General features: G+C 39.5%; 1 protein-coding gene across 15 annotated transcripts in view; it reads right to left on the bottom strand.

Moving 5' to 3' along the window:
• Positions 1 to 23,091, bottom strand: part of CATSPERE (catsper channel auxiliary subunit epsilon) — a 178,293-nt gene that overhangs the window by 42,959 nt on the left and 112,243 nt on the right. For 14 of the 15 annotated variants that reach the window (XM_073011892.1, XM_073011898.1, XM_073011893.1 and 11 more), the window contains 6 exons: positions 15,143 to 15,201; positions 12,997 to 13,072; positions 8,249 to 8,301; positions 5,094 to 5,144; positions 3,381 to 3,414; positions 3,231 to 3,310 (listed from right to left, as the gene is read on the bottom strand). In XM_073011892.1, coding sequence (XP_072867993.1) covers positions 3,231 to 3,310; positions 3,381 to 3,414; positions 5,094 to 5,144; positions 8,249 to 8,301; positions 12,997 to 13,072; positions 15,143 to 15,201 — 353 coding nt within the window. The remainder of the gene's footprint in view (positions 1 to 3,230; positions 3,311 to 3,380; positions 3,415 to 5,093; positions 5,145 to 8,248; positions 8,302 to 12,996; positions 13,073 to 15,142; positions 15,202 to 23,091) is intronic. The other variant, XM_073011894.1, reaches the window with a different exon arrangement.

The raw sequence follows: 23,091 nt of genomic DNA, 5'->3' as shown, positions 1-23,091 counted from the left end.
TTCTTTTTTTTTAAAATTTTACTTTAGGTTCTGGGGTACATGTGCAGAACGTGCAGGTTTGTTACATAGGTACACATGTGCCGTAGTGGTTTGCTGCACCCATCAACCCATCATCTAGGTTTTAAGCCCCGCATGCATTAGGTATTTGTCCTGATGCTCTCCCTACCCTTGCCCCCCACCCCCGACAGGCCCTGGTGTGTCTAATCACTAATTTTCTTATATACAGGATTCTTCTTCTTTGTCCTTGTTGCTATTTCAGTCATCTGTTTTTCTCCTCCTAGTGATGCAGGAGAACCCCAAACTTGGGGCTCAGCTTGGGAGGTTTTTGGCTTCACTCAGGAAAGAATTCAAGATTGAGCTGATGGTGAAAGGCAGAAAGTTTATTAGAGAGAAGTGTACAGCATAATGGCTGCTCTGTAGACGGAGCAGGGCTATCCTGTAGGCAGAGTAGCCCTCACTCATGGATAGCTGGCTAGCTATACTTATACCTATTCCTAAATATATGCTAAATAAGGGGAGGGCTATTCAAGAATTTTCTAGAAGGGGGGCAGGGACTTTCTGGAACCATATAAGAAAACTTCTAAGTTATTGCCATGGCATTTGTACTGTCATGGTGCTGGTGGGAATGTCTTATGCAAATGCATTATAACTCTAAGTGCTAGCTGGTTTTGGCCAGTTTCTTGGCTACATCCTGTTTTGATCGGCAGGGTTGTGAGAACAAGTCCCACTGATCTCCTACCTCACCAGGACTACCAATACAGTGACTAGCGGGTCTCCCTACTCAGATTTGTTTCTCTGAAATTCATCTTCTACGCCTCTCCCAGAAGGAACTAGCTAAAGCAAATATTTGATCATGCCATTCCACCGTAAGACTTAATAGAAGGCCTTCCATGGTCTGGAATCCACCTAGCTAGCTTCCCGGCCTCTTCTGAGACTTCGTGACTAATTTTTGCCTCAACAACATCACACCGTTTGAACTATACATTTTCTTCCTCCAACTATCTGTTTTGCTTGAAAGACTGACCCAGCAGAATTCAACATTACTCTCCTCACTTCTCTCCTTCCCTCTTCTGCCTCTAGCAAAATATTCATTATCCTTAAGACTCAGTGACTCAGCTGAAATGCAAGTCTTCTGGAACATTGCCCAGAGCCCCGCTCTCTTTACAGCTGGGTTGGAATCTTTTGCGTTTCAATCCTAACCACCCACACTGTTCCATTCTATCATTACACTCAGCGTATCTGTGCATATGTTTCTCTGCTCTATCAGACTCTTCTGCTTTTCAGGGTGGAAATCCTGTCACTTATCTTTCCATTTCCAGGGCCTAGCACAGTTCTTGGTGCAAAGTAGGTGTTTAGCAATGATGAACGGAAGTGTGTACTTCTCTGAGAGAGATGATTAAGATTTTTTAACCTTGGGGGGTTAAGCATTACATAAATGAACAAACACAAAAACACAAACACACTAGGCCTCTGGTAGGGAAAGCGGTGCTTTGGGTGCCCAGGAAAAGCAGTGGCATGATTAGGTGTCTAGAAGAAGATCAAAACTAAGAAAGCAAGCAGATTAGCCGGAGAGCATGGAGAGCATGGAGAGCATGGAGAGCTCTGACAGATGGACTGCTGGAGTATGATTTAAGATGCAAAGGGCACATGGTAGCATCTTAGAAGTGCCACGGGCAAGGGGTAGGGCCAGACCATGCTGGCAGAGGCCTGCAGGATCCCAGTGCGAAAAGTTCTGGTAGCAAAACTAAGTTGGAGTGTCTTATTCATTACTTCTGTACCTACCCACCCTGAGAGATCTCAGAAGCTGTCTGCAGCCTAAGAGGTCCCCAAAAGCTGAAAGCCTTGACTAAGAAAATTTTGTTGGTGTTGTAGACATAGGAATTTTACTGCCAGCAATCTATCCTAACAGCATACCTGGACTAGTGACCAAACATATACATGAATTGATATTCACTATTATTTATTTACAATAGCAAAAAATTTAGAAATGTGAGTCGTTTACCTCATATTTTTCTATATTTTAAATTTTGTAACAAGCTGTATAACTTCCATAATAATAAACCAAAAATATAAGAATAAAGTCAGAGAGGAAAGCAAACAAATACAAAATCAGTTGGAAAAGTCTTCCTAATAGCATTTCATTCATATTTTTATTATGAAATACTATTTGTTTTTGTTTTTCGAGCCAAGGTCTCACTCTGTTGCCCAGGCTGGAGTGCAGTGGTGCGGTCTTGACTCACTGCATCCTCTGCCTGCTGGGCTCAAGGGATCTTCCCCTCTCAGCTTCCTGAGTAGCTGGGACCACAGGCACACACCACCACGCCTGGCTAATTATTTTAATTTTTGTAACAACAGGGTCTTGCTATGTTGCCTATGCTGATCTCGATCTCCTGGGCTCAGGCCATCCCCCTGCTTCAGCCCCCTAAAGCACTGGGATTACAGGTGTGAGCCACTGTGCCTGGCTGAAATATTGTTTATAAGAATTGAGTTATGGATGGTTGGCGCAGTGGCTCACACCTGCAATCCCAGCACTTTGGGAGGGCGAGGTGGGTGGATCACGAGGTCAGGAGATCAAGACCATCCTGGCTAACATGGTGAAACCCCGTCTCTACTAAAAATACTAAAAATTAGCCAGGCGTGGTGGCGGGCGCCTGTAGTACCAGCTACTCGGGAGGCTGAGGCAGGAGAATGGCATGAACCCAAGAGGTGGAGCTTGCAGTGAGCCAAGATCACACCACTGCACTCCAGCCTGGGCAACACAGCGAGACTCCACCTCAAAAAAAAAAATTGAGTTAGGGATAATATTTTTGAAATGACCTCAATGTACTTGTTGGCAATCTAGTTTCTTTTCTTATAAGTTTTCACTTATTATTGGCTTGTGGAAAGAGAAGTTATATCACCTGGGGAAGGTAGTTCCTACCAAACAGGCAGGGGTGCTGGTAGGAGCCTGGGGAGAGATTCAGTGGGGGTAAAGCAAGGGCTTCCCTGAGTCGACAGGCTCTCAGCTCTCTTACCCATTGAAATTTCAGCTGCCAAACGGTAACGTCCCTCAACATGCAGGGACCATCACAGCCCAGCTTTGTATAACTTGTACTGAAAACTAAGTCTCGCATATATTGAGTAGAGTCAAAAATACGTGTTGTTAGATGCATGATCGATTAGTCTTGTTTTCATACTCTTAGTTTGAAACTGTTAATATAAGTTAAAAATGTTGATGAGAATATACTTACAATTGAATCACAGGTTGAAACTTTTCTGTGAAGTCAAGCCTCAGAGGGCAGCCATATTTTTCCCAAATATACCTTACTTTCTAGAAAAGGAAAAATATTTGAGTGATTTTATATATTTGGTCCATTGAAAAAATTTTATAGTTTTCTTACCAAGTTTTTAGGTGGTTGATGCCTCAGATATGACCTGTAAAAAAGACATTCCTCATTATTTATTTCTCGTTCCTCTTTTCAGACTTAAAAACTAAACCCGTGACTTTGTTTAGGTAAGGAGGTATCACAAAGGTCAAACAGATAAATATAATTATGAAATACTGAGCACTCACTATGTTTCAGGCACTTTCTACACATATTTACATACATATTAACACGCTCTTACAACAGCTAAGGTGTGAATTACTGTCCTCTCTTTGTAGATCTGGTACTATTCTCAGAAACTGTGTGAAACTCATTCAAGGCTACAGACCTTGCTTTACTACTGAGCAGGATGTGTGACGATAAAGCCCATGTTCGTGGGGCTGTTCCAATGCCGTTCTCTCCAGAATATTAACAGATGAAAGAATAGGATACTTCAAAATCAGTAACAATAGATGTGTATTTTAAAACTTCAGATATTTCCTAATTTAGATTTCTCACTAGAGTGGAATGCTTCATGTTCATGAACTCAAGGACTTATTCCTTCAAAATCACCTCCCCCACATTCCCTGTCTTCCCAGTCCTCATACTTGAATCACTGTTACCAGCCACGTGTTCTATACATGTTACCACGTGGCAGGAAACAGACTCAGGAAACTCCCATCACAGTGACACAGTCTATTTCATATTCTTGCCTTTCAGGCGTAGCTGCCACCTAGACACTAAAAGGTGGTGTCCTCGTCAACTATTAAACATTTTCTTCTCATCCTTGTATTTTACCAACGGCTTTCACTAAGCATTGCAACCTGGGGCATCTCGGCTGGGCCACTCTCCACCCTACCTTAATGAATGAAATCACTTAAAGAATATGCCTACTGGCTAAACATTCTTTCATTTATTTTAATTAATAAATTATTATTTTAAATAATAAATTTCTAATTAGAATTAGAAAATTTCACAACTTTTCAAAGATGCTTGTAAATATTTCAGACACTGTGGACTTCTATATTTTGACAGTCTAATAAATATTTAACATTTTAAAAATGAAGATCTTTATCTGCCAAAGGTAAAAGTCAAATTTTGTTTAGTTATATGTTTAATACAGCACATTATTAAAAATAAATATGCATACAATTAAATATAAAATCTAGAACAAAGTTCAGTTAGTAGAATATTTGATGTCAGGACTTTCTGGGTAAATATATTACTTCTAACTAGCTGAACTACAGTCATGTAGAATTTGAGCCACCATGCCCGGCTAGTGTTTTGTATTTTTAGTAGAAATGGGGTTTCACCATGTTGGCCAGGCTGGTCTTGAACTCTTGACCTCAGGAGATCCATCTGCCTCGACCTCCCAAAGTGCTGAGATTACAGGTGTGAGCCACTGCACCTGGCTTCAGTCATGTAGAATTTGAGAATAAGTATGTAGGCAAAAAAAATTCTTGTATGTCTTCCTTAAATTACAGGGAGCAATATGAGATTTGAGACTACTTATATGGAAATGAGGTTTGCTTTGTTTATCCAATTAAATTGAAGGGGGTGACTGACTCTCTTGTATGTTTCAGGAAAGTTAATTATACCATCTACACATTTTGCTTAATGCTAAAACTGACTGCACAGTGTCAAGCCAAACACATGGATGCTAATAATAATCCACTGAATAAGTACTGATTGTAAAGTATTGGTACTACGTTAATATAAAACAGTGCTTATGTTAAAAAAATTTCTTACTTTTCAATCACATATGAAAAATCATGGTGATGACATTCTTTTTTACTAAATCTACAAAAAACAAAACATAATGAAGTTGTAATATTTGTACACATTTAATCATTTAACTCATTGATTCTCAAACTGGAGAGTGTCACAGAATCATCATTTACTGAATTAGAATCTCTGGTTAGTGTGTGGCCTTAGCATTTCTGTTTTTAAAACATCAATTTCATAAATGTTTCAGGAGATACCAGAATTTGAAATCTACTGATTTATCTCTTATATTTGATACGTGCTTATTAAAAATTTATAGCAAATGCAGGGCTTGCGGAGAGGTTGCTGAAAAGATGGACAATTTCAATTAGATAAGATGATAAGTTCCAAGAGATCTATTGTACAACATGGTGACTTTAATTCATGATATATTGTATTCTTGAAAAATGCAAAGAGAGTAGATGTGAAGTGTTCCCTCACCACCAAAATGATAACTATGTGAGGTAATACATATGTTAACTAGCTAGATTCAGTCACTCCACAATGTATTTTAAAACATCATGTGGTACCTGCTAAATACATATAATTTTATCTGTCAATTCAGAACAAAAACCCCAAACTCCCCAACACAGAAAGAAACAAGAGTTGGCAAGGAAGCAGAGAAATTGGGACCCATATATATTGCTGGTGATAATGTAAAACAGTGCAGCTGCTATGGAAAACAGCTTGGAGGTTCCTTAACAAGTTGAACACAGGATTACCATACAACCTAGCAATTCCACTCCCAGGTACATACCCACGATAATTCAAAACGGGTGTTCAAACAAACACTTGTACACAAATATTCATAGCTGCACTATTCACAAAAGCCAGAAGGTAGAAACATCCCAAATATCCATGAACTGCTGGATGGATAAACAAAATGTGGTATATCCATTCAATGGAATATTACTCAGCCATAAAAGGGAAGGAAGGACTAATACGTGCCTGTTGAACCTCAAAAACACACTAAGTGAATGTAGCTGGACACAAAAGGTCGTATATTGTAGGATTCCATTTATATGAAATATTCAGAGCAGCAAATCCCTAGAGATTATGGTTTTGAGACAGCAGATTATAGTTGCCAGGGGCTGGGGGAAACAGAGAATGGTAAGTGACTGATAACTGGGTAAAGAGTTTCCTTTTGGGGTGACAAAAATATTGTAGAACTAGATAGTGGTACTAGCTGTACAACATTGTGAAGGTACTTAATTCCACTGAATTGTATACTTTAGAATGGTAAATTTATATTATGTGAATTTCATCACACTTTTTAAAAAACTGCCATGGTAAAACACACACATGCACACACAAATAAAAATAAAAACTCATAGAAAATCTATCAAAATGAAAACAAATTTCTTTGGACTGTTTTATTAGACGTAAACTTTTTTTAAACACAAGATTTCTAGTTGCTACTATTGTGCAGGTAAGGAGTTATTTTACGGATTAACATAATTTCGAGTTAGGGTTCGTAAGACAGAAGGCTATAATGGTCGTTGTAATTATAGGATTTTTTAGTTGGGTAAATTATTCATCTGACCATTTTAGCTGGCTGCTTCCAGTGGAACTTAGAAAGAACTCTCGTCACCACCATTTTTAGATAGATATTGGAAGTCTAGACTATCCTTCACCCTGAACCCAAATTGGACCCCAAGAGTTGACAACTCTCCTTCAGTGACAAGTCTCCTGGCTCTCCAGAAGTATTTTGGACCCCATGCTATTCCAGGTCTCCCGTGGTGACTGTAAAAACCATAGGCCCACTGCAACCTGAGCCCAGGATATTAGAGCTTTTAGGGTTTCAGGGAAGTGGGTCATTGACTAAGAGGCCCAGAGTAAGGTCCTAAAATCCGTGTTTTCAAAACATGTTCTCCAAGTGATTTTGATGAGTAACTGAGCTTGATAATTATTATTTGGACCCTTCTAGAAACAGACTGCTTCAAGCTGCTTTCCATCTGACTTTAGAAGGAAATTGGGCCTGAGAAGGAATTCTGAATGCAGTGGTACTGGGAATTGATTTTGGTAACATGTTTACACCAGTTATTCTCAAATGTTAGTGCCCGTTGTAATCTCCTGGAAATTTTGTTAAAATGCAGATTTTGATTCAGCAGGTGTGGGATGAGACCTGAGAATCTGCATTTCTAACAAGTTCTCAGGTGATGCCAGTGTTGGTCCATAGGCCATGCTCTAAGGAGCAAAGATGTAAATCATCCCTGAAATAGGATGATATCGGCTGTATAAATCAGCTAGCCTTTTTGCATTTCCTGGGAAAGGAATTACGGGTGCAAAGATGTTAGGAAATGCAAATTTAGGAAATGATGAATGAGATGCAAATACTGATCAATCCAGCAACTGATTATTACAACTCAGTACTAATTAAAACATGATTAGAATGACAGAGGAGCAGACACTTGTTTTGGATGTGAGCAAGTAATTTCATAAATACTCAGATAAGAGTCAATGTTCCCCTACTCTCACTCCTAACTGAAGGAAAGGAATCTCAATAAATTTCTGTCTCTGTTATACATGTAGCCTCAGCTAAACAGATTTGTGTATGCTGCCTTTGATTTTCTCCCATGTAGAAGAAAGAGCACTATGGTGAATGGAAGGCATGGCATCCAATGTCCTTCATCATGAACCATAGTAGGACTGACAGAGTTCACACATTGGGATTCTCTGGGGCATTACTGAGGTTCTGCTAGGCTTGTTCTAAGAAATTTCCCATAGAAAATGGTGCAGAAACTGAGGCTTCTCTGATATGGGTGTAAGCAGTTGTCTGATGGAAATGAAATTATAACTGGTTTGAGAAGGATGGAAAACAGGTGTTTCTCCCTCCTGTGTTTCTGGGAATGAGCCGTAGACTGAAGAGCTGAGACAGGCAACCATGAAGGTAGAAAGGGCAGGTAGAGAAAAAATGCTGGTAATAGAGAAAGAGGTTAATTCTTTTTATTTTTAGTATGATTCAAATGTAGTATTTGGCAAAAGTGTAAACCAATTGAATCTAGGCATGAACGTCAATTCAGTTTTGGATCTCGTTGTGAATGTGTCAGTCATTAGGCTATTATTACTACTAATTATCATTTAGTTTATCATTTGTTTTAAAACTTAAAGAGTAACAGGTCAAATGGAAATATACTTACCCTTTAACTGCAATGAATTTTTTATCATCACAGCCAACAGCTATCTGGAACACCTAAAATGAAGTAATTTAGGTAGTGAGTTCAGCAGTTCTGATTCATATGATCTAAAATATTACAACAGCTAAAACCAATTACATTTTAGATTTAAAATAATAACTTTAAAATCTAGGGTTCTCTTATACTACTGCTCTGCACGGTTTTCTTCCTCTTTCCTTGATCACTTTTTTTTTCTCTGCTTCCTTTTGTCTTTACTGCTCATGAGGCCCAAAGGTTGGGTCTCTCCTTTCTTACGTTTGTATCTCAGGGAACTGATCCAAATTCATCTTTTTTTTTTTTGAGATAGAGTCTTGTTCTGTCGCCCAGGCTGCAGTGCAGTGGTGCCATCTTGGCTCACTGCAACCTCTGCCTCCCGAGTTCAAGCAATTTTCCTGCCTCAGCCTCCCAAGTAGCTGGGATTACAGGCATGCACCACCATACCCAGCTAATTTTGTATTTTTATTAGAGACAGGGTTTCACCATGTTGGTCAGGTTGGTCTCAAATTCCTGACCTCAGGTAATCCACCCGTTTCTGCCTCCCAAAGTGCTGGGCTTACAGGTGGGAGCCACCAGGCCTGGCCCAAACTCATCTTTTACCTGCTTCTCTACAACCATGACTATCAACTCCCTACTTCCAGTATGTACCTCTGACTCAGCTGGCAGGTTTCTATAATCCGTCCAGCTACTAATCTGACTTTCTGTTTTCACTGTTGTAGACCAGTAATTTCTCAGGGTACTAAGCATCACGTGAAGCAGCATCTTACAATCGTTATTCCTCCTTTAAGCAGCAATAACTCTATTCAAAGGAGCACTGGCCACAGGCTGATTAACTAGTAAACCACTGTCCTCATTTTATGGATATTTAATCAAAACATTACTCATAATTGCTTTTTTAAAGAAATGCACATACGTGCTTTGTTTGAAAACAAATGACCTGTGGATCCTATAGCTTTGTTAACAGAGCCCACGCTTCTCTGTAAGTCAACTTTGGGATACAGTGGAGAAAAGCAAGTGCAAAATCAAACAATGGCATCATTTAGACAGGCTGTGCTATGATGCCTTGTTTCATGGGCTGGAAATGCCCAAGAAGGGCATTTGATATGGAAAGGCTCACTCTCAACCAAATAAAATCCCACTAGACTCTGATGCAATAAATATATTGCATCTACTCCCAAATGTACCTCTACTGTTAGTAGCCATTTTTACCTTCTCTTTTTAACAGATTCAATACTTTTGCAGTAAGAACAGGGTAGAATGAATATTACACACAAAAATTAAAATAGAATTTCATGGAACTTTGCTAAGAAGGCAGGTTATATCTGGTAGCTGGAATGCATTATATCTAAAGATGAGATTATTAGCTTCATTAAAGCTCGGTTATTAGGAAAATGAACTGCTGCAAAATATCTTACCCTGCTTGTAATGCTTAGATACATGTTGTTTAAAAATCATATACGGGTTCCATGGAACTAAAATACAATTAATTACTATACAGACATTAAAGGGAGGCTAACAGAGATAGTGAGAGTTAAGGTGAATGAATGCTTCATTGATAAGACCTGTTAATTTTCCTGGCAGAGAGTCATGGCTTCTTGTAACCAGCATCCTGGTTCTCCTTCCACTGGGATACCTACTTCCATTTCCACCCGGCTCCACGACCCCTGCCCTTCCAGCAGGCTGTCTCAGTAGGGTCTACACACTTGTGTTCTGGCTTACGCATGTCCTCGGATAGTGCACATTTCCACAAAGCAAATCTGGAAAAACTCTAATACTTCCTACCCTATAAGAAGGACTTGGTGGTCAGGAGGGTGGGGATAGAAGAACGATGTCCAGCCAAGTTTGGTGGCCTTAAAGAGTTGACCCTGCTCAACCAAGACCTTTCAGTCTTCATTTCAAAGGCATGCTCCACAGTGGGAGTTCATGGATTTTATTTCCTGGACCACTTGATTTCACGCACAGGGCCTGATTTGTTCTCCCAACCACTCTACCCACAGTCCTCAGCACCCACCATCATGAAATCGTTGCTTTCTGATCGGAAGCATTGGCCTGCCCTTTATCTTTACTAAATTATCTATACAAGGGCTGACAAAGGTACTCAAATCTATCACAGTCAGGACCCGCCATCGCCTGATGATCTCATTTGCAGTATTTCTTCTCTTCCTTGTCCTAGCTGAAAAAAATCACCCCAAGCCTCAGGATCAACCACCATGGCTAGGATTGAAAATGTGAGTTAACCTGTAGGTGGATACTGAAAAGGAGTTGCAGGTATAGTGTGGGGAGCATGAATGATCCTGTTTTCTAGAGTGCCCACTGCTGCAGGGCGGCCACATTCCCCAGAACTGGACACCGAATTAGAGAGATTCTGACATACAGCTTAATGACAACACTTCTCCTCAGTGCAGAGACGGAGCCGGACAGCTCCTGCCTTAACCAAGAGTCAGACACAGCGTATTTCTTCTAACCAGGCAGATTAACTGACCTGAGACAGGGATTCTAAAGGCCCTCAACACAAATGCTGTTAGATAATGCACTGGACAAAGTTGCAGTCATCCCTCCCTGGGAAAATTCGTCTCAGAAGGATTTACTAAGACCCTCTGGGGGCTGGCCTACATTGCTGCATTTCCAGTTCTTGGTGCATGGTTAAAAAATGAGATGCAGCCTTGTTGGAGCTCCCAGTTCTATTTGCTGCTCTGCTGCAGGCTCTGAACACTAAATGACAAAGACAACAGGTTCCTATTCAAATAGCGCCGTCCATGTCCATTGGGTCCAGCAGGTTTAGCAAGGGCCTAACTTCACCCAGTGGGCTAAGTCTGTAGGCCATGGTTCTGTGTATACACAGAGCTGGGCCCTGTGCATCTACAATATTTATCTGGGAGGCTGACGGCTTGCCAAGCCATGAGTATGGGAGCACAGGGAAGGGACCTGATGGTTGAAGGCATACTGCGCAGTTGTGTACACGTTTTGATTTCCTTGACTGATTAGAGGACCTGCCTCCACAAGGCCACATTTTCCTGTTGCCTGAAAGGGCTACTGCATCTTTCTTCATTCTCTTTCAGGGGGTAGGTCAGGACAAACCACCTGCATTGGGCACAGAGGATGGCTAGATTTGTCCTGTCCTTGTCTGCAGGATACCAAAGAGGAAACAGAAGGAAGAAACCAGTATATTAGATAATTACTATGTAATAGGCATTGTTTTAGGTACTTTACATGAATAATCTCATTTAATACTCTTGACAACCCCATAAGATAGATGGTACACTTTCCCTTTTACAAATGAGGCAGCTGAGGCTCAGAGTAAGTAGCCAACCCAAGCCAGTGGGGGGGAGAGCATGGATCTGAACTCGGGTTAGAGGAATCTGATTTTGTCATGCTTTGGCTGGGCAGGATAGAATGAATAGGGATCCCTAAAAAGATCTATAGATTAGAGAGGGCTAGAGGAAACCACAGTGCTTCGGGAAGGCATCCATAAAGGAAGAGGGTACAAGCAGTTAAAGACAGAAACTGCAGACCTAGGCTAGGGCAGGAACTTGCTAGGTTGTGGCTTCTTACTTCCTACATGGATTAAGCTGGCGTGTGGTAGGCAGACGGGGAGTTGCTGGTGTGCACCTGCAGGTGATTTCCTGGGGAAGCAGTGTGTGTCCGCAGTGCTCAAGGATGGATCACGTCTGCCTCAGTTCAAGGCTCCCTCTAAATGTATGGAACCTCGCCCTGGTAGGAACGCAGGTTTCTCACGCTTGGGTTCTGAATGGGAGGGGCCAGGTCCTATTTTGCTTTGTATTCCCCATATATAACACAATGCCTGGTATACAGTAGGTGCTCCATATATGTTTATTGAATGTTAGGCTGAGAAGTAATAGAGAGAGGAGACAAGTGTGAAATATAGACTCAAAGGAGGCGGGGTTTTTAAGAATTTATGTTTCACAATAATATAATATAATAATATATAATATAATACTAAAAATGTTCAGTTACCTGAACACCCTGATACTATTTCATTCCTTCATGCCTTTTCTTGGAATGTTTTTGCACTTGCCTGTTGAACTTCTACTCATTCATCACTAGTCATTTTGTATATCCCTTTCTTTTCACCTTTCCCCTCCCAATCTCAGTCAACTTCCTTAGTTTACTTTCCTCTGGGCTGTTTGAGAACTGTGTATACCACATTCTCTTAAGCTAGTTTATGTTTACCTCTAGGGAAGTTACTCTGTCTTTTTATTTTTGTAACTGCCATTACTGAGCACATAGACTGACACACAGCAACACTCAGTAGGCATACAATAAACTTTTAAAACTGAATACATGATTTTTCTTTTTTTAAAAATTATGAATAAACAATTTTTTGAAGAAATAAGTGCAGGATAAATATGGATGTGGCCGGCAGTCTCTTCTTTGACAAACCATATCCAACTTTTGTCATTCCCACTTATTTTCAGTTTTCCTTTACACAATTTTATATATCTTCATAACTTCAGGAACCAATGGTTTTACATCTTTGTATGTGTTGATATATCCCACTTTAGACAATAAACTCACAGAGGGCAGACATCTTCTGTCTTCAGAATGAACTGAGGCTATCTTTACAGTGGAACATTCCACAGAGTTGCTAAGTAACAGGAGGGTGGTATTGTATGGAGGTACTTTATGCATTATTTGGTTGACCACCTATACATTCTTGAAGTAAAATATTTGGGTCTTCAACCCACGTCACTTACCTTTTGGGCTATTGGACATGTTTTTGAATATTCACTAGGCCGAAGTTGAACCATCACAAGACCTGTGTTGTTGTGTCTAGGAGAAACAATCCGTGCAGGTTATTGTCTCATATGAGAGACAGGCATGACACTGTCTTTCTGTAGAGCAAGTGCAAAGTCCCAGTACACGGTGTGATTGACCTCCCACGCGAATTTCTAGAGGCCTGGAGGATGATGTGAATTTCTAGAAGCAGAACAGTTCTCTGCTTCTGCTAAGGCAGCTCTGCATGCTGGTCCTATTGTAAAGTTGCTCCCACCTCATGGTATCCCATGTTTTGGCCACCATAAGGTTAATGCGATGGGAAACAGAAATGAGCATCCTATCAGCATTTCAACCACCCTATTTCATTAACACGTCCCTGGGTAATGGGGTTTTGCTGCTGACCTGCCTGAAGGTGGCAGCCACTGTGTGGGTTCCTCCTCTGGCTCCTACCCATTTTCCCCTCATATTGATAATACCTTTGGAGTGATAAAGAATGAGTTGTAAAATTAGTTTTCTGAGCCACATTAAGCTGTGTAATATGATCTGACTGGAATTGAAAGCTAGGTCAGATAGAAAACCTTTCTCCACTATGAAGTGCACATGAATCATTTTGTGTTCAGGCAAAATGTGAGGGCTAAAAAAAATAATAGAAGAAGAAAATGTGAAAGTTTGATTTATACCTACACCTGCTAAGGTTTTTCTTGTCAAAAAAAAAAAAAAAATAAGGACAAACAAAGACAAAAAAATATCCTGGGCAATTTTATGTGTATTCTATAGCAATGTAAATCTTAGTAAATATCCACAAAACCAAAAATATCCTAGACCATTAGGAGCATAAAGAGATAAGCTGGTGGGTGAAAGGGAAAGGAAGGAATTGAGCCTCTCCTGGCTATGGAGGCTAAAGCAGCATTTTCTCCCTACTCTTCCTGATCAGTCTCTATCACTGATATGTATTTATGTGTGTGTGTGTGTGTGTGTGTGTGTGTGTGTGTGTATATAAATATAAAAATAACATATATACATATATAAAAATAATATATATACACACATATATATAAAATATGTATAAAATTCTGTTTTCTTTTCTTCATAGCACTTACCAGTATCTGGAATTACTTATTTGATGATTGGCTGTTTTCCTACTGGAGAATGGGTTCCATGACACTAGAACTTCATCTTTCTCATTTATCCTGTATTTTAAATACCTAGACAGTGCTTGGCATAAAGCAGGTAGTCAAACTCATTTGGAATAGCACCAGACTAAAGAAAAATGGATTCTTCCTGCCGGGCGCAGTGGCTCACGCCTGTAATCCCAGCACTTTGGGAGGCTGAGGCGGGTGGATCACCTGAGGTTGGGAGTTCGAGACCAGCCTGACCAACAATGATAAACCCCGTCTCTACTAAAATTAAAAAATTAGGCCGGGTGTGGTGGTGCATGCCTGTAATCCCAGCTACTCGGGATACTGAGGCAGGAGAATCACTTGAACCTGCGAGGCAGAGGTTGCAGTGAGCTGAGATTGTGCCATTGCACTCCAGCCTGGGTGACAGAGTGAGACTCATCTCCAAAAAAAAAAAAAAAAAAAAGAAAAATTGATTTTTTTCTAGGGAAAATATGCTATTTTTTAAGAAAATCCTTCAAGACTGTAATGATAGCCATAGGAATGCCTTCACACAGAAGTCCATGTTGGTTGTCTTCCTCCAGGTAGCCTAGCTGCTACCTTACTGCAGGAGTCAAAGACAGCATTTTATCTGGCTCTATGTATAAAGAGTTTCTGTGATATCAGAGTTCTTGTTTTTGCTAGTGATGGTATGTAGAAACTTCGAGATGGGAACTAGTGATAAAACATGCTTGAAAATTATTCGATTAAGAAATAGCCCTTTTTTTGCATCTTCATTTGGATGAATGAGAACTTCAGATAGGTCCTGTTTCTTATTAAACTACAAGGAGTATTTTACATTTTATACAGTTCAATATTAATTTTACATCTATCCAGACATTGAAAGGAATTTGAAATTTGAATATTTAAAAGAATATGAGCCCATTTAAATAAAAGAACACCCACAAATCAATAACCTGAGTAGCATATTTAATACTGAGAAAGTTCTTTTAAAAGTTATACTTACTGCATCTCGAAGTAATCATATATTCCCTCATAATCTACATTCTGATAAAATGTTATTGTCTGAAAAAAGAAAATTTAAAATTTATGTAAAGCAGGGAAATTGGGGGTGGTGATCCCACTTTAGTAGCACATGGCTTTCCACATCTAGGCACGCAAAATGCCTTCATTAGGGTATGTAATGATGTTGATCACTTGTAAGTGATCGACAAGATTGACTGGTGGATAGACAGGTGCATAGATATGTAATAAAGCAAGTATAATAAAATATTAATGTACATAGTGGGTATAGATATAGAGCTGTTAAATGTAAAATTCTTTCAACTTTTCTATATGTTTGACATTTTCCATAATAAAATGTTACAAAATTATAATATAAATTGAATTCATAGCCTCACCAAGAATCTCACATAAAAGTAATTCTACCTGATAGAAATGTTTATATGTGCTTTTCAGGAGGTATATACTAAAATATTCATTGTAACATTATTCAGAATAGCCCCCAAATAGAAACAGACCAATGTTCATCAACAGTAAAATGGCTACTAGTACATTCATATGGAGGGACACAATAGGTCAGTGAGTATGAATGAATGCCAGCTACAGAAAACAACATGGACTTTCATGAGCATCATATTCAAAGACAAAAGCAAGACAAAAATACAATATATGTAGATATTTATGGATGGATGTGTGTATATAATATATATGCAATGATTCCATTCATATGAAGTTCAAAAATAGACAAAGCTTAGCTATATTACTTAGTGATGCATATGTAGGTGGTGAAACTATTAAGAAAAGTGAGGAAATTATTATTATTATTATTATTATTATTATTATTATTTGAGATAGAGTTTCACTTGTCACCCAGGCTGGAGTGCAATGGCACAATCTCAGCTCACTACAACCTCCACCTCCCAGGTTCAAGCGATTCTCCTGCCTCAGCCTCCCGAGTAGCTGGGATTACAGGTACCTGCCACGACACCCAGTCAATTTTTGTATTTTTAGTAGAGACAGGGTTTCACCATGTTGGTCAGGCTGGTCTTGAACTCCTGACCTCAGCGATCTGCCCGCCTCGGCCTCCCAAAGTGCTGGGATTACAGGTGTGAGCCATGGCGCCTGGCCAAAAAGTAAGGAAATTATTACCACAAAAGTCAGACTAATGTTTAACTTGGAAAAGGAGACAATTCTGATAAGGGAAAACGCACAGGAGGGTTTTGGGTACTTCTGATGTTATATATTTTTTTACTTGAATGGTGATTACGTGGGTGTTTGGTTCATAATAATTTGCTAAATTATGCACAAATGTTTTATTTACTTTTGTATGTGACTATTATATTCATTTGTAAAAAAATGAATGATTAGCTATGATGCTTAGCATCCTACTAGCCAATCATTAGTCTGTGAAGTTACAGTGACCCAGTCCACATTATATAAGCAAGGTGCTTTCATAATACTATTGTACTTCATTGAGCCTAAATTGCTATAGGATGTAAGACTCATCCTGATTTCAGAGATGTTAAATGTTAAGAAAAAAGTGCCCTATTGAAGAGATCACTTGAGGTCAGGAGTTCAAGACCAGCTTGGCCAACATGGTGAAACCTTGTCTCTACTTAAAAAAAAAAAAGTACAAAAATTAGCCAGGCATGGTGGCATGCACCTATAATCCCAATTACTCGGGGGGCTGAGACACAAGAATTGCTCCAATCCGGGGAGCAGAGGTTGCAGTGAACCGACATTGCGCCACTGCACTCCAGCCTGGATGACAGTGAGAGACCCTGTCTGAAAAAAAACCCAAAGTGCCTTAGAATTGATAAAATATGGTAGTTGTAGTGATGGTAGTAGTAGGAGTACTGGTAATAGTGGTAGTGTTTGTAGTAATGCACACATATAATACTTACTATGTGCCAGGTGCTTTTCTAAGCCCTTAATGTGTACTAGCTCATTTAATCCTCATAAGAACCTTATGTGTCAAGTTGAAAGAAGAAAAAAAAAATGAGAATAAAAGAACCTTATGAGGTAGGTACTTTCATTACTATTGTTATCCCCAATTTACTGATGAGAGAATTACACAGAGATTTAAAAACTTGCTCAGTGTCATTTGGTAGTAAATGATAGAGCCAGTATTTTATTAAAAATGCAAATTTTGTATTTTTGCAAAATGCAACGTTTTATTGCCATTGGTCATTTGTAAATTTTTTATGAGTAACTAGTAGTTTGAAGGTCTGAGTTGCAAATACACAGATAAACAGTAGACCCTTGAACAACACAGGTTTGAACTGTGCAAGTACAGTTACACATGGGGTTTTGTGTTTCAATTAGTATACTGGAAAATTTTTTGGAGATTTGTGGCAATTTGAAAAAACTCACGGTTGAACCATGTAGCCTAGAATATTGAAAAAATTAAGAAAAAGGTAGGTATTTCACGAGTACATAAAATATATGTGGATACTAGTCTATTTTATCATGTGCTACTGTAAAATATATACAGATCTACTATAAAGTTAAAATTTATCAAAACGTACACAAACATTTACAGACCACACATGGTGCCATTTGCAGTTGAGAGAAATGCAAACAAATGTAAAGGTGCAGTAATAAACCACAACTGCATGAAATTAATGGCAGTACATGCTGTACTGTGTGATCATTTCACAGCCACCTCCCATTGCTATTGCTGTGAGCTCAAGTGTTGTATCTGCTTAAAATGCTGTGTGACACTAGTTATCCTGTGGGCAGTTTGTCCTTCCAGTAAATTGCATATCACAGCAAAAACTGATCTCTTGTGGTTCTTGCATATTTTTTAAATTATGTTTACTGCAATACTGTAAATCTTAATAACACCATGGGCCCATACAAAGTGTCACTAGTGATACTGTGGAAGGTGCTTCGAAGCAAAGAAAAGTCATGACGTTACAAGAAAATGTTGAACGAGAGAGAAAATCAAAAAACAGAACAAAACAAAAAAAGAGAAATGAAAAAAAAAATGTTGAATTGATTGATATGCACCTGTGTGTATATATATGTATATGCACTTATATATATAACCTGTATATATGTACCTGTATAGATATGTACCTGTGTGTGTGTGTGTATATATATACACCTGTGTGTGTGTGTGTATATATACACATACCTGTGTGTGTGTTTTTTATATATATGTGTATATATATAGAGAGAGCTATATATATATAGCTGTAGACTGAGGTCTGCAGCTAGGTTGCCCATCATTTCAGAAGATTTATCTTGTAAACAGATAATGTAAAACTTACGGTATTGATAAATACAGTGTAGTATTGTAAATGTGTTTTCTCTTCCTTATGATTTTCTTAATTGCATTTCTTTTCTCTAGCTTACTTTATTGTAAGAATACAGCATATAATACATATAAAAGATGTGTTAATAGGCTGTTTAGGTTAGGCTTCCAGTCAACAGTAGGCTGTTAGTAGTTAAGATTTTGGGGAGTCAAAAGTTATACCATGGTTGGGCATGGTGACTCGCACCTGTAATCCCAGCTCTTTGGGAGGCCAAGGCAGGCAGATCACCTGAAATCAGGAATTTGAAACCAGCCTGGCCAACATGGTGAAACCGTCTCTACTAAAAATACAAAAATTAGCTGGGCATGGTGGCACACACCCATAGTCTCAGCTACTAAGGAGGCTGAGGCAGGAAGATCGATTGAACCCAGGAGGTGGAGGTTGTGGTGAGCCAAGATCACGCCGCTGCACTCCAGCCTGGGCAACAAGAGCGAAACTCCATCTAAAAAAAAAAAAACCAAAAAAACAAACCAATAAAAGTTATACCAGATTTTCAATGGGGCAGGGGTTGGTGCCCCAATCCTCACATTGTTCAAGAATCAACTGAATACTATACATCAAATTCTTGGAAAGAAAAGCAAGAGTTAAATATATCCTTTTATTTTGGTACATTATCAATCCAGTCCTATTTTATTTATCATACTTTACTTTTTCCCTGTATCATCTTCCCCCATAGTAGGCAGCAATATATCATACATCAAACAACTATGTTTGTATCCTTGAAAATATACCTTTGGCATCTTTGTATCCTTGAAATACGTATAATGCCTTTTTGTTTGTTATTTATGTGTATGTATTTGTAATATTCATAAATGTTATTACACTGATAGTGCTATGGTCTGAATGTGTTCCTCTAAAACTTATGTGTTAAAACCTAATCACCAATATGATGGTACTGGAGGTGGGGCCCTTTGGGAGGTGAATAGGTCATGAGGGCACAGCCTCCTGAATGGGATTAGTGCTTTTATAAAAGAGGCCTCTGAGAGTGGCCTTGCCCCTTCTGCCATGTGAGGATACAGTGAAAAGACACTGTCTGAGAGGAATGGGCCCTCACCAGAGACCAAGTCTGCTGGCACCTTCATCTTGGACTTTCCAGCCTCCAAAACTGTGAGAGAGTAAATTTCTGCTGTTATAAGTGACCTGGTTTGAGTTATTTTTGTTATGTAGCCCAAATGGACTCAGATAGATTTCAAATAGTTTCTTATAATTTTCATTCAACTCTGTGTTTGAAGATCTATCCATGAGACTGCATGTAAATCTAAATCCATGTTGTTTCCAAATCTGTTGATGCCAGATTATGTGATTATTTAAAATAAGTAATTATATATAATATTATAGATTGATAAAATAAGTATCAAATGAAAGTAGAGTTACTGTTTCCCTGAGAACTAAGTTGATTTTTTTGGAAAATTTTGATAAAGCAAGTCACTGAAGAAATTGCTGAATTAGTAGGTATGAGCAAGGTAATACTAAAAAACTGAAAAAAATTATAAAATTCTAGAGTTTCAGTTGCTTTTCCAGTGCCTTCAAGTATTTTTTTTCTTTATCTTAAAGGAACTGAAATAGGAACTCAGAAATGATGCATTATGAGCAAGGTTATACAAGAAAGGAGATGAGGAACTACAGTAAGTGGACCTATTTTAAAGAAAAGGCTTTGGTCCTATATGAAAAGTATGTTCACTTAAATTAAAGTAAAATGTTTCACATATATTAAAGTAAAATGTTTCACATATATTGGTTTCACTTTTTATGATTCTCTGCTTTCACTGACTTTGGAATTAACTGACCACTTCCAATCCATTGTATCAGATAGCAGGCTCACTATTATACATGCTTAAGGAAGCTGAGCCTAGCTAGAAAGGGAAGGTGGGGAACAGAAACCACCACTTTGAGTTACACAGTTTTCAAGAAGAAATTGAAGTAACATGTGAAATACTCACATTATGATATTAATTTGAAATGCACTATACAAAATAATATACACAGTATATTTATATCTATTGTTAAAAGTAAAACGTTTATTCAGAAACAGAATACTTGTTTCTTGGTACTGCAAGGAAAAATTAGCATTCAGATAAAAAGTTTTCTCAGCAAGGCAATTTTGCTTTCTGCAGAAAGGATGCTCCTCGCAGATGGAACAATGGCGAGAGCACCCTTTCTGCAGAAAGTAAAATTGCCTTGCTGAGAAAACTTTTTACCTGAATGCTAATTTTTCCTTGCAGTACCGAGAAACAAACATTCTGTTTCTGAATAAACATTTTACTTATAACAAAATGGTGACCCATACAGGGATACATTCTCCTCTGGGGGCAGTCTCTAGTCCTCTCTCATGAGGAGGTGCCCCACTGCCTCATTGTGGTGGCCTCAGGGGTAAGGAATAGAGACCCAGTTGGTGTAATGAATAAATTTGGACTCTCAGCAACATGAAAAGAAACTGGCTGGCAACCTGGAGTAAAGGATCCTCACATACCACGTGGACCAGGTAACCTCGTGCACGAGCCAAGGAAAGAAACACTGGAGGAGCTGGTAAAGTATTTCCTTGGTGGTCAGGACTAAGGAAAGAAAGCCATGGGGTGGTAAAGTGTTCCTTGGTTAGGATATACCAAGGAAAGAGATGCTGCAGGGGCAGTAAAGCATTCCTTAGTCAGGACTAAGGAAAGAAAAGCCTTGGGAGGTGGTGAAGTATTCCTTAGTCAGCCTGTCTTAGAGGTTAAAAAGAGGTGAAAAATCCCCATTAGAGAGAGACTGAACCTCACACAAACCTCTGGCAATAGGAAAAATATTCAAAACTTACCTTTCCTCTCTTCTCAGTGGAAGAAAGAGGCTAAGCTCCACTCCCACCACTGCTCCCTAGGGGAAAGGGAAGGAGAGGGGAGAACAGCAGAATAGATGACTGGCAGAGGCAAGGGAAAGACCAGCAGAGAGGAAAGAGAAACTAGGAGAGGAAGTCAGAGAGAAAGAGAGCAAGAGCAGCAAGTGCAGCTCCACAGTTGTAGATCGCTGGCACCTGGCAAAGCGGCAATGGCTAGGATGCTGTCCTCGCACCCAGCCGTGCAGCTAGAGCCCCCAGGTCACCAGCTGCCAAGCCCAAAGCCTTTGGCACTGCTCAGGTACGTCCCCCCACTCTCGGAGGACACTGGCCATGGATGCCTGCAAGTTAGAGCCGAACAGGAAAGTGTGAGTGTGCCAGGGCCAGGAGACCACACCGCGCAGCCTGGCAGGCAAGAGGTAGGTCCCTCTCCCCAGCCTGGCTCTGCGTGGAAGAAGAGGACAAAGATTGGTGCCAGGAGGAGAGCAGAGGAGGCGAAAGAGCATGACTCGTACAACTTGTGGCAGGCATCTGCCAAACCTCTGGGCCAGCGACGGCCTGGGGCCTAGGCTGTGGCCACGAGGATTCCACCCAGTCCAAGAAAAACTAAGTGCAAGAGAGGAAGGGAGAAAGTAAAAAGGAAAACCAGAAAGAAACGAGAGACAGATGGCAGCACATGCTCTGGGACAGGTTCTGTGCCATTGCCCGGCCCTGCCAACTGCAAGAGTGGGAGAACTCAGGAGGGAGACAGCATAAATGAGAGAGAGAGACAGATAGAGGGAGAGAATAAATGAGAGAGAGACTGAAAGAGAGAGAGATCAGAGAAAGACACAGAAGGTAAGCCTAGGAAGAAAAATAGTGTAAAAAGAAGTCAGAAAGTTAAGGCATGTCAAAGATTGTCTATGAAAGTCGTAAAAAAAGTTATAAAAGGGAATTTATGCAATAAATATTGTATAATTTAAAAGTAATCAGGCCTCCTGAATATAAAACTATTAAAGTTTGTTAAGTTTCTTAAACTTAACAGGATGCAGTGAAGTCAGACACTTCCAAGAGCTGACCCATCAGTCCGCCCTTATTCATCCCCAAGTGAATGTATAATAGTATTATAGAGGACCTTTACCGAACACTCTGCCAAATAATTAGAGCAGTATTTGTGCTCTAGTTCAGTTGGCTATCCATTTTGCCCTAGCATTTCATCAACCAGAAAAACCTTTTCTTTTAAAAACTCAAGCAAAACAGCTAAGCCAAACGTGTTAAAAAAGTTTGAAGAGAAAAAAACTATCAAATCAAGAGGAAGAAATTGTAAAAGTAAAAAGTTTCCTCTTCAGAGTTTCCCTTCTTGTTAAAGAATAAATCGTAAGTGTTAGAAATAATAGTTTCTTTTAAAGACTAACTTCCTTCAAGCCTTCAAGCTTCCTTACTTTGTGCTAAAAACTCTTCGTTAAGCCCTATCCTGTGTAGCTGTTAGACATGCTCACAGGCATGTAGTACGTCCTATGTCCTTGTACTTTTTCCAAGATATCTGTGCTGGACGTGCTCACAGGCAGGTCCCAGCTCGCAGCCTACGCCCCTTTCTTATTTAGGAATGTTATTACTTTTCTAAGTCTTTTAGTAATCAACTTCCTCTTTTCCTTTGTTCCCTATTGCCTTTGCCTATTTAGGAAAGTTTTAAATTATTAGCCAGTCAAGTTCAGCTTAGATTGTGAGGTCTAGCTTCAGCCAATGGAGACAAGACACAGTAGCAAGGACAAGCCCCATAAAGGATAAAAATTGCTTCCCTCCTTTATTCAGGTGTGCTCTTGCCATTGTTCCATCTGTGAGGAG

Source organism: Chlorocebus sabaeus, chromosome 25 (assembly GCF_047675955.1).
Source record: "Chlorocebus sabaeus isolate Y175 chromosome 25, mChlSab1.0.hap1, whole genome shotgun sequence".
NCBI classification, from domain to species: Eukaryota; Metazoa; Chordata; class Mammalia; order Primates; family Cercopithecidae; genus Chlorocebus; species Chlorocebus sabaeus.
This window is presented reverse-complemented; position numbering and strand designations above follow the sequence as displayed.